Source organism: Erigeron canadensis, chromosome 7 (genome assembly GCF_010389155.1).
Source record: "Erigeron canadensis isolate Cc75 chromosome 7, C_canadensis_v1, whole genome shotgun sequence".
Taxonomy (NCBI): Eukaryota; Viridiplantae; Streptophyta; class Magnoliopsida; order Asterales; family Asteraceae; genus Erigeron; species Erigeron canadensis.
The window spans coordinates 3,491,690-3,507,419 of record NC_057767.1 but is presented as its reverse complement, the minus strand read 5'-3'; the positions used below and the strand labels follow the sequence as shown (position 1 = coordinate 3,507,419).

General features: G+C 35.7%; 2 protein-coding genes across 3 annotated transcripts; both read left to right on the top strand.

Moving 5' to 3' along the window:
- Positions 1-4,178: 4,178 nt before the first annotated feature.
- Positions 4,179-8,116, top strand: LOC122607256. The gene is made up of 4 exons (XM_043780194.1): positions 4,179-5,250; positions 5,322-6,368; positions 6,486-7,424; positions 8,094-8,116. Exons 1-4 carry the CDS (start codon positions 4,179-4,181, stop codon positions 8,114-8,116), a joined length of 3,081 nt encoding a protein of 1,026 aa, XP_043636129.1.
- On the top strand, positions 7,688-15,541 carry LOC122608705 (probable protein phosphatase 2C 60). 2 transcript variants are annotated; one of them, XM_043781799.1, is made up of 11 exons: positions 7,688-7,774; positions 8,566-8,685; positions 9,227-9,290; positions 10,520-10,628; positions 11,805-11,964; positions 12,652-12,777; positions 13,023-13,146; positions 13,252-13,328; positions 13,884-13,936; positions 14,468-14,522; positions 15,126-15,541. In XM_043781799.1, the coding sequence occupies exons 2-11, from the start codon at positions 8,569-8,571 to the stop codon at positions 15,321-15,323; spliced, it is 1,083 nt and encodes a 360-aa protein (XP_043637734.1). In that variant the 5' UTR covers positions 7,688-7,774; positions 8,566-8,568; the 3' UTR covers positions 15,324-15,541. The 2 variants fall into 2 exon arrangements, with proteins under 2 accessions (XP_043637734.1, XP_043637733.1); XM_043781798.1 differs by lacking the exon at positions 7,688-7,774 and adding an exon at positions 7,968-7,982.
- The last annotated feature ends 189 nt before the right edge of the window (positions 15,542-15,730 follow it).

Below are 15,730 nucleotides of genomic sequence, written 5' to 3'. Positions count from 1 at the left end.
CGAACGAGTCAACTGCCCGTGAGTGAGTGTAGTAGACAAAATTAACCTTGAAATTATACATTTAAAACTTGTTAGGAAAAGTAAATTAACATTCTCTGTATATTAGGTGTCAAGATACATAAATGTAGTTTTTAAACATCTTGTTTTTTTCCATACAAAAGGGATTAGCAGCGCAGCTTGTTGTCGTTTGCCTTTTATTCCTATGTAAAATTTTAGATGGAATGAAATTTATAAGTGTCTAAGGATTGAGATTGCAATATCAAACAAGTTTTAAGAGTTTTAAGTCAAAACAAAAATACTTAAGAGGTTTATATACACAAGTATACATATATAGGTGTTATCGAATCACCTCCTTTTAAAAAAAGCTATATACAAAATGGAGAAATTTTTTGGGAAAACTCACTCCCTGGCATCCAACAAAAAACGTGATTTTTTCGATTTTGACGGATCAATGTGTTGTTAAACACTTAAATAATGATAATTAGTTAAGCACTATGTTAGTTTTATGGAATTTTAATGCATCAAAATGATATTTTTTAGTGTTCTCACCGTTCTTATTTTAAAAGTGTTCTCACCGGAGTGTTAACTTGTATATATGTATATACATATATATATACATATATATATGCTAGCTAGCATGATACTCGCGTAATGCGACGATGGTAGTTATGATGCGCGACCATAGGTGATGTTGAGTGGTGTAAGATAATGTAAGTGTAATTAATGTTAAAGCAATTAATCTAAAAGATAGTGAAATTTTAAAAAATTTCTTAAAGATATGGAACCCCATATCAACCATAAACATTGTGTTTGTGGATGGAATCTCATTTCTTTGTGAAATACTGAAATAAGGGCACTGGTGCTTGGGTCATGAATAGTTGAGTTTGCTCAAGTTATTAGTTTCAAAATTTTGAACTTTCTGGCACATATGATTTATCTTATAATAAATTTTTTATCGTTTCATTTTACTCATGTTTGTTTTCCTTACACAACAAATTTTATAAGTCTCATAGACAAATAACTTCAAGTGTTCTTTTATCTTTACATACAAACAAAGGCTTATTTTTCTTGAGTTACAGATTTAATCCTTGGTAAATGTATAAAACATTGTGTGCTTTAACTCTTAATTCTGAAATATGTCTTTAGTTGAATTTGATTATATTGTTAGTATAGCTTCTCTTTTAAACATTTAGACTTTTCCATCTTGTTTTTTTTTCTATCACTAGCATGGTATCCGTGCCTTGCGACGGGATACCATAGAAAAGCCTTGTTATGTCGTTTGGGGCTGAATGTGAGAGCGGCGACAATGTTTCCTTGCGCGCGATGAAGAAGCATCAACAAATGGTCCTTTTTTTGCCATTCGAGGAGACATACAATGTAAAGAAGATCGAAAGGTTTATATACTGATGATGGTAGGTGATCACAATTAAGTAGGTGATCAATAGTCTGTTTATATAGTGACGATGTTTCCTTGTTACGTTTGTTATTTTGAATTTTGAAATTATATAATTGATAAACACAAATTAAATACTTACCATATGGAATGTTTGACTATACCTAGGCTTTTCTGCCTTTGTCTTTACGACCTTGGCTCTTTCTGGATTCTATCTGTGCACATGGGAATTGTGATCAAGAACCTAGATGGACTTTTGATTTTGACGTGCATAACTAATTGCATATACTTTACTAAATGGGACTAATTGCATACTTAGTTACTTACCAAAGGGGACGTTTGTAACGTGGGGGTATAATAGACTTTTTCCCCCTGTAACTTTCAACAGGGCTATAATTTTTAATAGGTAATATAGAAGTATAGATATTTGTATTTATTCCACAGTCAGTTATTTTATCATGTTTTCATATTTAACATTTACATCACTATTACTTTAAATATCATGAATTATGGTATCACCCGGGTGCTTCGGCCAATGTTCAAATATAAATAAATGCAGAATAAAAGTATCACTTGGGTGCTTAGGCCGTTGCGGCGGTAAGATGATGGGGTGATAGGTCATAGAGTGTGATAGCCAAATGCCTTAGCTGTACGGGCTCCACCCTCGGATTTAAAAATTCGTCGAAAGTATATTGAATGACATCTCTAATGAAAGAGCATGAAATTTTAAGAACACCAATATAATTTTTATAATTTATCGATGTACAGTTTTTAAGATAAAAGATTTTAAATGAACTGGAGGAATGAATGATTTATGGAGGAGAGAAAAAAAATGATTGGTTTAGATTTGAAAAAAGAAAAAGAATGTTAAGTAAATATAGAATTGAAATATGGGTATTTTGAGAAAGTAAATATTAAAACTTAAAATGTAAACATGAGAGATCTGTTTTATAATATAGTAGTATAAATATATAGATATAGATAGATATAGATATCATGAATGGGGGAGAGAGAAAAGACAAAACCAAACGACGGTTGGGAGTATGTCACATCCAAAAGATCAAGGAACAAATATCCGATGAATGAATCGCAAAGGAAATCGTCGGAGGTAAAGTTCTATGTGTCTGATATTCCGGATGGATGCAGACCATGGCATTTGGCTCCAACTTTTCGGGATTATGGTGAGTTGTCAGGGGTCTATATTGCTAGAAGAAAGAACAAGGATGGGGAAAGATTTGGGTTTGTAAAGTTCAAAGGGATCAAAAATAGCAAAGAACTGGAAAAGCAACTCAAAGGAGTGAAAGTGGGCAAGTTCACTCTTAAAGTTAATATCGCGAGATATGCTCTAGAAAACAAAGAACAGGAGGAGTTTTTTAGGAAGGTACCAGGCCCTGAACAAGTTTCGAAAGGTCGACCATTTAGTCACGCTTGGGCGAAACCCTCATCGTTGGGGGTGTCCTTTAAAGATATGGTAATGGGCAATGCTGCATCAGATGCATCGGCGAAGGAGAAAGTCTTAGAAATAGATTCAAATGTTGGAGCCTTAAAAACTCTGCAGGATCGGGCTGTGGTGGCGAAATGCAGTGATTTTGGTACTCTTAAGAAGATTAAAGATCTCTTATTGGGGGTAGGTTTTCTTGAATTCGATTTGTCCTACTTAGGTGGTCTAAGCATAATCATATCCTTCTCTAACAAGGAGGTGGTTACTGAGTTCATGTATAAAGAAAAGGTCTGGAGAGAGTGGTTTTCCATGGCAGACACCTGGGTCGGCTAATCCTTTCCATTTGAGAGGATAGCTTGGATTAACATCATGGGTGTTCCTCTTCATCTGGCCAATATGGTGATTCTCAATCGGATTGCTGGTAAGTTTGGAAAGGTGGTGGCACCGTCGCTGATTAGAGAAGAGGTGCTCAACCGGTCCAGGTACAAGGTCGGGATCTTGGTTGGTGAAGGGAAACCTCTGAATGACAGGGTGACCCTTAAGTGGAGTGATAGATTATTTCGTGTTTGGATCTCTGAAGACCCATCAGATTGGTGCCCGTGGGATTTGGAAAGTTTTACTCCATCACCGGTTACTAGGACAGAAAATAATCAGACCGGTGAGTTAGTCACGCCCGTCGAGATGGTGAAACAATGCAGGCAAGAAGTCGATGAGGTCGAACATGGGGAATTGAGGCAGGAGAATGAAAGGTCTCTGCATGGGAACTCGTTAAACTCCCTCAAGCATAATGATGTTAATATGGATGTGGGCCCCAATGGGAATTTAATATTTGTTGCACATGCTGGCAAAAAAGAGAATTCAAGATACAAAAATAAAAAAGAAAATAAAGGAAATAAAAAAGAAAATAAGGGAGATTCTCTTAAGGAGCCAGGCTTTGGGAGGTTGTGGGCCAAAAACGTTTTCATTAACTCAACCAGGCCCAACAAACGGCCCAGACCAGAAGACTCTTTACAATTAGTTGAAGAGAGAGGATAGGATGGATGGGCCTAACATTATTGTTGCACCTGTGAACACCGAGGATAACGTCCCTGTGGTGGACAATATGGCTTCTCCACTAGATCAAAATATTGCACCAGATGCTCCTGCCACAACTGGTAATAACGACACACCAGATGATGATGCTAAATATTCTATGGAAATCGATGAAACAAAAGCTACAAAGAAGATGGGAATCATGGTTGGAGTCAAGCTTGGTGGCCTCGAAAGTCGAATTGAGGAGGCTATCGCTAGTGAAGGTATTAATCAAGTTCTCCAATGAATTTTTTGTCCATTAATATTCGGGGGATGGGGGGAGATGGGAAAGCCAATTGGATAAAGGGTATTAAGAATAATGAAAAGGTTAATTTCTTGGCGTTTCAAGAAACTCAATGCTATGGTATCTCAGAAGTGATAATTAGAAAATATTGGGATTTCTCGGATATGGGTTGGGATATAGTGGAACCGTTGGGGCGGTCTGGGGGCCTTGTAAGTGTTTGGGATTCTGATGTTTTCAAGAAAACGAGTTGTGTAAAGGAAAGGAATTTTTTGCTAACAATTGGAAAGGTCAAAGGCTTAAGAGAGACGGTTAACATTATGAATGTGTATGCGCCTCAAAGGGTGGACGATAAAATGAGGTTATGGGATCGAATTTTGGATCTAAAGAATAATTATTCTGGTTTGTGGTTTATAATTGGTGACTTTAATGCTGTGAGGGTGCCGGAAGATAGAAAAGGATCAAGTTACAACCATAGGTGTTCGCGTCTGTTTAACAATTTTATTTTTGAAGCTGATTTGGAAGAGTATAGTATGAAAGGGAACAGATTTACCTTTCTGGTAGAGGACGGGGAACGGAAAAAGTTCAGTAAAATTGACAGGTTTCTGGTGGGTAGTGAGGTGATTGCTAAATGGCCCGAAGCATGTCTTAGAGTCTTGCCAAGATACCTGTCTGATCACAGCCCATTGTTGTGGACGGTGAGGGACACGAATTATGGCCCGAAACCATTCCGGTTTCTAAGTTCTTGGCTGGACAGAGAGGAATTCAAGGAGATTGTCCATAAGGTCGTGGATTCTTTGAGTTATTTCGGTTATGCTGATGTCAAGCTAATGATGTTGTTCAAACATCTTCGCTTGGAAATTGTTAAATGGAGGAATGATATGAACGATAAGGAAGGGGAAGAGAAAAAGAGGTGTCGTCTTGAACTAGAAGAATTAGACGCCTTGATGGAAGAAAGAAACCTGGAGGAAGAGGAGGAATGGATTAGGACGGAATGCAAGAGGAAGCTCATTGAATTCGACTTGTATAAGGCAAAGGATTTAAAGCAAAGATCTCGTATTGTGAAGATGAAAAAGCGCCTGGACCTGATGGCTTCAATTTCAAGTTCATTAAACGCTTCTGGGACATTCTGGAACGCGACTTTGTTGTTCTTTTTAATGAATTTTTTGTCTCAGGTACTATACATATGGGGTGCAGTTCGTCTTTTATAGCTTTGATCCCCAAGAAGAAGGACCCGATTTCCTTGGATGATTATCGCCCGATTGCTCTGGTCGGCATTATTAACAAGGTGATATCAAAGGTTTTGGCGTGTCGGTTGAAAAAAGTCCTTGGAACGGTGATCTCTCTCAATCAGACTGCCTTCCTTGGTGGCAGGTGCATCATGGACGGGCCTCTTATTCTCAATGAACTAATCGCCACGGTTAAGAAGAGAAAAGACAAAGCCTTCCTCTTCAAGATTGATTTTGCAAAAGCTTATGACAACGTTAATTGGGGTTTTCTTATGTCTATTCTTGAAAAGATGGGGTTCCCGAGCCTATGGTGTAAGTGGATTTTTGGCATATTATCATCTGCTCGGTCGTCAGTCTTAGTGAATGGGTCTCCCACGTACGAGTTTCAATGTTACAAAGGGATGAGACAGGGAGACCCTATCTCGCCATTCTTATTTCTGGTGGTCATGGAAGCCTTAACTGTCCTAATTAATCGGGCTACCAAGAGAGGCATGTTCCATGGAATTTGGTTGGCCAATGGTTTGTCTATCTCACACCTGTTATATGCAGATGACTGTGTGATTCTTGGAGATTGGGACATCACAAATTTGAAGAATATCATCAGAATCCTGAGAATTTTCCATTTGTGTTCCGGATTACATATTCATATGGGCAAATCTAGTTTGTTTGGAATTGGTACTACAGGGGATGAGCTCAATGAGATGGCTGCTGTTGCTAGATGTGATACTGGTACTTTCCCGGTTAAGCACTTAGGCATCTGGATAGGTACTAATATGAATAAAGCATCCAGTTGGTCTTTTTTATTTGATATATTCGAGCAACGGCTGTCCAAATGGAGAGCCAATAGTTTGTCAATTGGCGGAAGGGTTACTCTTATTAAATCTGTGCTAGAAAGCCTCCCCACATATTATTTGTCACTGTACCGCGCACCTAAGAAGGTTTTGGATGGCTTGGAAAAGATTATGAGGCGGTTTCTATGGGGTGGATCGGAAGGTGTTAAGAAAATTAATTGGGTCTCGTGGGATAGGGTAACTTCCCCCAAGTAGGCTGGTGGATTAGGCCTTTCTAGTCTCAATGATTCGAATCTGGCCCTACTGTCTAAATGGTTAGCTAGATTCAAAAACGAGAAGGACAGCTTGTGGAAGGAAGTAATTACGGTGATTCATGAAAACAAGAACAACTGGAGTGCTCTCCCGGTTAACAAATACTTGTCGAGCAACTGGAAAATAATTGTCAAAGCAATTGAGTCTATTAAGGTAGCGGATACGAGCCTGAACAAAATATTCAGAGGCATATGTGGTAATGGAAAAGAGATCAAATTCTGGCTGGATCTTTGGACCGGGGATGAGGTGTTCAGAGACAGATTCCCTGTACTTTTTCGGCTTGAGAAATACAAGAATTGCAGGGTGTCTGATCGATATGATGAAAACTCTAAGGAGTTCTCGTCTCTTTGGAGATGGAAAAAACTTCTTCAATCAACCGAGGAGATGACGGAATGGCAGGAACTAGGCACTCTTTTGAATGGTCTGAAGCTTACAGAATCCATCGACAGATGGATATGGCAAGGAAAGAATGATTCCCAGTTCACTGTCAAAGCTGTGAAAGATTTTATCCTTAGCTCTCGTGATTATAGCAACAGGTATGTCCTTCGTTGGTCCAAATGGATCCCTTTAAAAGTTAACATCTTCATGTGGAGAGTTGGTATGAATCGTATTCCAACCTTAGAGGCTCTTAAAGACAGGAATTGTGTTTTTGGAGATGGACTGTGTGTTTTATGTGGGGAATATGAGGAATCGGTGGATCACCTCTTTTGTGGGTGCGAGTTGGCTAACTTGATATGGACTTTCATAAGCTCCTGGTGCAAGGCTTCTCCATTCTTTGTTTTCTCGATAAAAGATCTTATTGAGATTCATGAAAATGTGGGACTTGGAAAGAAAGAACAAAAAGTGGTTAAAGGCATCGTCATGGTAGCGTGTTGGTGTATTTGGAAAGCAAGAAACGAAAGAAGGTTCTCAAATGCCCAAATCAAGGTCGAGAAGGTTATTCAAGGTATAAAATCTTTGACTTTTCTTTGGTACAATAATAGAAAGAGAAATGTAAACATTTGTTGGAATAGTTGGTGTAGATTTAGCATTATTTAATTCGTAAATATGATGTAAGTTGATTAGTAACACCAATTTGGTGCATACTTTGTTAATGAAGTTCACCTTTAAAAAAAAAAATATCATGAATTATCATAGTATCCTTAAGCCAGTGTTCAAATATAAATAAATGCAGAATAAAAGTATGAATATAGATTTTGTTTCGTAGCTATATAAACCATTAACACCTGCGCGGCTGCGCTTAACGGAAACACTCTAGTCTCTTTACAAATGATCCAATAAATTCTTCAACAAACCGTAAGTCTATCTCTATATCTGTATCTATATATCCATATCTATATTTATTTCTATATATCTATATCTATATCTATCAAATTTCCTCCATAAATGTTCAATCATGCTATCCTTATCTCTCGCAATGTTTCAATTCCGCGTTTCAATCATCCAAAGTTAGTTAATGAATATCGCTAGGGTTTTCGGTACGTCGTATCACCTGTATTTATAGGTCGGTTTGAACCGTATGTATAGGTTTTTAAATTCATTATAATAAAGCAAGAATATATTGAATTCTATAACTGTAATTTAGTCTATCATTTTTATTCAACTGTATGTATAGGTTGGTTTGAACTGTATGTATAGGATTTTGATTCATTATTATAGAGAATATATTGGCATTTACTAGTGTCTAACTAATTATATTGGCATAATGGTTTTGCACGATTAGTGTTATTTGAGATCCGATGTAATTAATGGTTTTGTTATACAATTTCATAGATTAGGGCCAAAAGTTTTGTTCTTATGTATCAGAATCTGGTGGTTGAGATTTACAGTTTCGATTAGATGTTGTAACTTTTATCGAAGTATTTGAATCTGTGACAGTGTTCACGAGTTGTGTTCATATGTAGAGTTTGGATTCGTGTAAAATTCTTATTGGTTGTGCCTGTATTTTTTTTTTTTTAAATGTGTGCATTTTTTATTGTTGGTTTTGGATACTAGCAGAATTGAAATAGATTTGATAAACTTTTATTCTTTCTTGCTCAGAAAGTGATTTCTGATTTTTAATGATATCGTGTTGGATAAATTAACAGGTTATGGGAGCATATCTAAGCACGCCTGCAACTGAAAAATTTTCCCTGGATGGTGAGAATGAGAACCTAAAATATGGGTTATCGTCGATGCAGGGGTGGCGTACATCGATGGAAGATGCTGTAAGTAACAGCCCATACTATTTTCTAGCTATCCAAATCTGTTTTTGTTTCTATAAAAGAAGATGATAGATTTGCTAAGACGATTGAATTAGAAAGTGTGTTTATGTCTCATGTTTTGGATACTTAAGTTATAATATATTTAATGTAAATCTCTTTTTGTTTCTATATAAGAAGATGATAGATTTGTTAAGACGATTGAATTAGAAAGTGTGTTTATGGCTCATGTTTTGGATACTCAAGTTATAATGTATTTTCAAGTAATGTAATTGTTTGTAGTGCACTAGTGCTGCATGATAATGTGTTAAGTTTATATACTTTACAGCCGTCTATCTTCCTGCTCTCAATGATCACAGCCTTATATCTAGTTATGTTAGCTATGAAATTGCATTATCTTTGGATAAGTTACTCAAGTTGTTGGTGTTTTCTTATTAGTATTAGTAGGGTGTACAGCTGATGCATTTGATTTGTGTCTGCAAGTTATGATTGATTATAGTCACTCAGTGTTTTTTTTTCTGCTTTCTTGGTATGATGTGTTTGACAGCATGCCGCTTATCTTGATTTGGACTGTTCAACATCTTTCTTTGGTGTTTATGATGGCCATGGAGGTACGATTACGAGCTTAGCACACACATATCTGTGTATTTTATAAATCTGTACTAGGTAACATTTTAGCTTTTGAAAGAGTGAGAGTATTGAAATGAATCTAATAAACTGTTTTGTTCTTTTGAACTTCCTGCACGACTGTCGTTTTTCGTTCACCGAGTCATTTCTCAATTCATCTTTTGGCATTGGTGTCCATCATTTCAAGCTTCTTTTCTTTCACAATGCCATTTTAAAATTAAGAGCGATTCGTATAGTGGTTAGTTTCACTAAGATGCTTATTACAGGATTTCTGTATTTTTCTTTCATTTAGCTAAAAGTGATACTTGTTTGATGCTACTTTTGTTCTATTCTAACTTCACATGGTAGTGCATTATTGTCAATATTTTGTCTTTGTACTATAATGCAACTTTGTTAGAAATAGTTGGCAAATAATAATCCATCTACATGCCTTTGTCTTATAATTTAAAGGCCATCTGTCATACAGGACTATGCTGTCAAGGACTTTTTCCTCATTCCAAGATTAGATGACTAGGATATGTAGTCAGTCAACGAACAAAAGAAATTGATATAACCAACTAATCAAGTAAATAATATATTCAGACAGTGTTGGTCGTTCCTTAATGCTCACATACATTTAAAGCTGGAATGACATTTTTAGAAAATGGCAATCAGCCAAATTATTGGTCGTATAGTAGAAATGAAAATACTCCTTGGATATTTATAGAAAACAAGGCACATAGTTTGAACTTTGATTTGATTATGCAAAGGCACTTGATATAGCTGCAATAGAATGTAGAATCAAGCAAGGATACCTTCTGATAGTTTGCACATTCATGATGTATCATTGAGCCTGTGGAATATGAAGAGTTGTTATACTAATGCCATAGACGATGTAAAAAGGAATATATATATTTTTGTGTATGTAGATTAAGAGTGGTTTTGCTGTAACAAAATCAAGTGCATACAATCGATCAAAGTCACTGATCGTGTAAACACTAGTAGAAGAGCACTGATGTGTAACTTCTAGTGATCTACATAGCTAGCATTAAGAATGTTGGTAAACATTTAAACATCACAAGTCGCAACTCTTTGGTGGCTTCATCGACATTCTTATGATCTTCCTGTGTGATGAATAAGCATGATCAAAATTGAAATTCACACATCTCATCTGTGTTTTTGTTAATAACAAAATATTGTTTAAAGGGTATATACTAAGCCTTTAAGGTTGCAGGTCAGGCTGTCTCTAAGTTCTGTGCGAAGTACCTTCACCAACAATTGATCAAGCATGAAGCTTATGCTTCTGGTGATATCGGCATTGCTGCTCAGAAATCCTTCCTCAGGTTATAAGATTTTCTTTTATTTTGCAGATGCTTCATTTTATGTGGATCTCATTTTGCTTGGGCCACTTCCTAGTTAATTAAAATTGGAAGGCATCAGTACCACTTTCTATTTTATTTGTTACCTTGTGAATGCATTTACTAAGCAACTATAGGCTGTTACTGGACGTGTCAATATGGACCCATTTATTTATCATTGCGTCAATTTGTGTTATGTTAAATATCGTAACGGCTTCAATGGATTAAGTCGTGGTATTTAGAAATGAGTTGTAACTTGTAAGTCACCCTAAGCGTTTTCGAATGCATGGGAATTTTCTACATCACTTAATTTAAACAAGTAGATTGTTATATTGTTATACTAGTTCTAATACTCGTACGATGTACGGATTTGACAATATATATATATATATATATATAGGGAAGTGATCGATATATCTATCAATTAAAATCACACGATTAAGGTTTTGCATCAAGTTCTAATTATAAAAACCATGATAACTTTTATTGTTAATAATTCACAAAGTTACGAACATGTTTAGGTTGAAAGTTGAAACAAATATTGAATAATCTCTACAAAACAAAACAAAATAGTTATGATTTTATGAAACACTAAACCAAACTCCAAGTTTACCTTTTTTATATTTGTTCGAATAAAAGTAATTAGCAAAACAAAACACATAGTTATGTTGTTTCATTATGTAACTAAAAAAGGAAAACATAACAAACCAACTTTTTCTTGCTATCTTGCGTCTAGAAACCAAAGGTAAATATCTCATGAGTATATACATTTAGGTTAAAGTTATTATTTAAAAATATATTATATTATGATAATTATATTAGATAAAGATTATACAAATCTAAAGATACAAGATGTTCTAATTAAACGATCGATTACAAAGACAAGTTTCAATCAAGGATTACGCCACATGTCGTGTAAAGAACCCTTTAATCCTGTTTTAGTATATTGGTAGATATTCCAAATTAGTTATCTAAAACATCCAAAAAATAGATAAAAAAGTGTCTGTTATCTTCACCCGCACTCAAAATTACCCGTTTTGATCTGTCACTCATCCCACCAATCCACCCATTTCACCAAGTCAGGATGTTAAATCTGCTTATTCTTTGATGACGTTTTTTAAATCTCGTCTATTATCAGAACAAGTTTGCATCCTTATGTAGAATGGATGAAATGATGTGTGGACAACGTGGGTGGAGAGAGTTAGCTGAATTAGAGGATAAAGAAGATCAGATCGGTGGTATGATAGATATGGATGGAATAGTGAAGTCCCCTAATAGTGGCGAACTAAAGGATAATGAAGATGACTGGTCTGTTGAGGAGGTACTTTCTTTGCAAGCACCTTATAACTTTACATGTAGATGTATCACTTTTGATTGATATGGTCATTTTCATCTCTAATGGGTCAGATGGGTAAAATAAAAATTAAAAAATATAGCTTAAAAGGAAATGCGTGTTATGGGTTTAAAGCTGCTCAAAGGGTATATTCATTGCTTAAAACCTTCTAAATAACTGTTTTTTATGAACCAGGCTAATGTTATTATAATATATTATGCCATCCTACTCATTTATTAAAGAATAGAGAAAAAGTGTTTCAGGTCCGCTGATTCAACTGGATTCAACATGTATGATACTTTACCTATCTTGAATTGTAACTTGGCTGACTCACCCACTTTTCCATCTTTCCTGATAACCATCTATTTTGTTTTCACTTGATCTTTGCATGCCATGTTTACATATTTTTTTAGAAACATTTTGTTAAAAACCCTAATCCTTTCAAATCCGATTCTGGTAATCAGTCTGGGTAACGCGCCAGAAACATGTCTATATGGCGAAAAGTATTTGCATAAATGGATTTGCCAAATATATTTCTTTTCTGCAAGTTCAACGTTTGAAGTTTGTAAAATGACAAAAACTCGCAAGTTGTATTCTCAAACTCTTGAATCATGGTAGATCTAACATTTTCGTTGTGTTTTTGCTATGGCTGAATCGTCTCTTTTAATGATTCAGGGACCACATTCTAACTATCAAGGGCCGACTTGTGGTAGCACTGCTTGTGTAGCAATCATCCGTAATGACCAGCTTGTTGTAGCCAATTCTGGTGATTCTCGTTGTGTGATATCTCGGAAGGGTCAGGTAATATTGTTTGTATTTCATGTAACTTGAAATCTACTCAGAGGTGCCAATAAGGGCCGTGACTCTTGCATTTTGCCACCTCTAAGTTATAGGATAGCCTTTTAATTTTTACGCTTTATATCATCTTTGTTTGCTGTTATGTATTTTTGCATGCTCGACTATTTTTTTCATTGGCATTTAGCATTTGACTATACTTGTTTTTGGGCTTCCTATATAAATGATTCTAATTCTAATATTTTTTGCAGGCACATAATTTGTCAAAAGACCACAAGCCTAATCTTGATTCTGAGAAAGAAAGAATAAAAAAAGCTGGTGGTTTTATACACGCTGGCCGAGTTAACGGGACTCTAAACTTGACTAGGGCTATAGGTACTTCTTATATTCCAATTGTATTCCTATACTTGTTACTAAAAAGATTCTTGCAAATTAATGAGCTGCTTTTTTCTTTGGTTTATACTTCCATCGTATGTTCAGGTGATGTGGGAATGAAGAAAGATAAATCTCTGCCTGCTGAAAGTCAAATTCTAACTGCCAATCCTGATATAAACACGGTGCGTGGTATCAGTATGCGATGCTTTAATTATCTTGTGTTTTTCAGTTTCATAAGTTGCTTGTATTCTTCTGGGAAACTGTGAATAGGCAGCTCATTTACTTCTGGGAAACATGATACATGACTATACCAATTTGACCCATTTACTTATGGACGGTTTTGGTTGTGTGCTATATTAAATGGGTCAATGAAAGAACATTGCTATACAAGGAGTTGGTCAAACAAGTCAAAAGTCACCAAAAGTGTTTTTAAATGCGTGCAACCTCTTGAACTACTCTATACTAAAAGAAATTTAAAAGAATACATTAGTGTTGTGGCATTATATTTTGGTGGTCATCTTTAATACACAACTATCTATTAAATTCACGGAAAAGGGACAACAATATGATTACAATTCATCATCCAACTCTTCCCGACCTTTTTGACCCGCCTAAAAATTCGGCCATTCTGATTTGAATCTATTTGACCTGCTATACACATTTTCCAATCATTAATATTCTATGATGACATATGGCACTTACTTGATCTTCCTTTCTCTCTACAATTATTTAATCAGGTTGAGCTTTGCGAGGATGATGATTTTCTTGTTCTTGCCTCTGATGGAATATGGTAAGCTTTTCATTCATGTGTTTGGTCGTCAATATGTAGTTATGTTGCAATACTAGTTGAACTTGTACTTGTAATAAAAGGTCACTGAACGGGAACCATAAATCGAATAAATCTTGGATTAACTTCACCGACGTTCTGGTAACAAACAAACACGAGTACGTTATTTTACTTTTGTTTTTTGTTGGTGCTACATAAAATCAGTCATTACTCAGTCGTGAGCGACGGTAAAATGTGCAAACTTTGAACAGGTTTTCAACTAGAATGGCTCGTATAAGGTTTAAAGGCTAAAAAGTTGGGTAATTGAGAACTTATCTAGATCTTACAAATGTACTTTTTTGATGTCATTCAAGTTCACTCATTTATTTCCCGCTAATCTTATTTTTCATGCACTTAAAACATTTCCTGATCTTGTTTCTTTAGACTATCTGTAATAATGTTATTCTCTAAAGTCAAATTTTTACTGTACATTATGGGTTTAGCTGAATACAACGCACAACCGGTATGATAATGATATCTTTACCTCTTTTACAGGGATTGCATGTCAAGCCAACAACTGGTTGACTTTGTACAGGAGCAATTGAAAACTGTAAGTGCATCTCTACACACATTTGACAAATATTTTAGCGATATTTAGAGGTGGCAATTGCAACCATTCGATGATGAGTGGGTTATCCTGGGTTGTGTTGTATCTTAAATGGGCCAATGGGTTGCAAGTCGCCCAAAGTCTATTAGTTGCACCCCACCTACAACATCTTTTTATAGATATATTTAAATTATAATGGTAATACTATTGTTCTACAATTATAATTCGCACATTAATTTGTTGTTGAAAACTTCAAAAATGGACAAAAAGGTGCTCATGGGTCGGCCCCTACCCATATCTTATAAGTACTAAAAATGACCTGTTTCAACCTGATATCTTCTGATCCATTATGTTACCAGCCCAACTTGCAACCTCTAGTTCTGTTGTAGTGTCGCGTACTTATGTTATGGCTTCTTGTGCATTAGTGGAGCCAAAAACAAATCCATTATAGCCTGCTCGAAAATACGAACTGGTTTTACATTTTCTTTTGGGTACTGAAGTTTATTAACTTTTACTTTAAGTTGAGTTTTTATTATCAAATTTTAACCACCAACATCATCACTGTACCTGCTAGCCTGTAAAACTAACCTTCCATAAATCATGCAGGAAAGTAAGTTGTCAGCAATCTGTGAGAAGGTATTCGACAGGTGTTTGGCACCCGCCTGTGGTGGTGAAGGTTGTGACAACATGACAATGATTTTGGTTCAGTTTAAAAGTATCCCCAACTCTGCTTCTTCTACTTCAAAAAACCCTTCAACTGATGCATCATCTGAATCACCTGACAGCATAGACAAAACTGAATGAAGATAGTTGTAAACTCTATAGTTTAACTCAACATGTAGAAATTTCTTATCGATGGCTTTTAGGGTAAACTTGTGCATTTGTACTTATAAGCATCCTTTTAAGTGATCGATTACAGAATCTGATAGTGAAATATAACATTCTTTCACTTCGATAGGTTACAATGCTTGATTGTGTATAAATCATTTTTTTTTTGTTATGATAGTGAAGCGTTTGCGTCATGTTGGTCAATACATGGATTATATTGTTGATCCTGCTTGGGCACATCACACATGTCTAGGAAGACACCATTCTTACCCTGTAAGTTGGTTTGTATTTGTTCCAAGTTCAATTTTTACACTTATATATTACTCATTGTTTATTAGGGGTTGTATCTATTATGTATGCATGAATGGGTTTTGGTCACTGAC

What these genes read in the sequence shown, in the direction of transcription:
- LOC122607256 (XM_043780194.1), top strand. Translation starts at nt 4,179, where the DNA reads ATGGGGGGAGATGGGAAAGCCAATTGGATAAAGGGTATTAAGAATAAT. An exon ending in TCTATGGGGTGGATCGGAAG is followed by an intron (nt 6,369 to 6,485) that starts GTGTTAAGAAAA and finishes CTAAATGGTTAG; the next exon opens with CTAGATTCAAAAACGAGAAG. An exon ending in GGTCGAGAAGGTTATTCAAG is followed by an intron (nt 7,425 to 8,093) that starts GTATAAAATCTT and finishes CTGTATGTATAG; the next exon opens with GTTGGTTTGAACTGTATGTA.
- LOC122608705 (XM_043781799.1), top strand. Translation starts at nt 8,569, where the DNA reads ATGGGAGCATATCTAAGCACGCCTGCAACTGAAAAATTTTCCCTGGAT. An exon ending in TGTTTATGATGGCCATGGAG is followed by an intron (nt 9,291 to 10,519) that starts GTACGATTACGA and finishes TTAAGGTTGCAG; the next exon opens with GTCAGGCTGTCTCTAAGTTC. An exon ending in TGATATCTCGGAAGGGTCAG is followed by an intron (nt 12,778 to 13,022) that starts GTAATATTGTTT and finishes TATTTTTTGCAG; the next exon opens with GCACATAATTTGTCAAAAGA.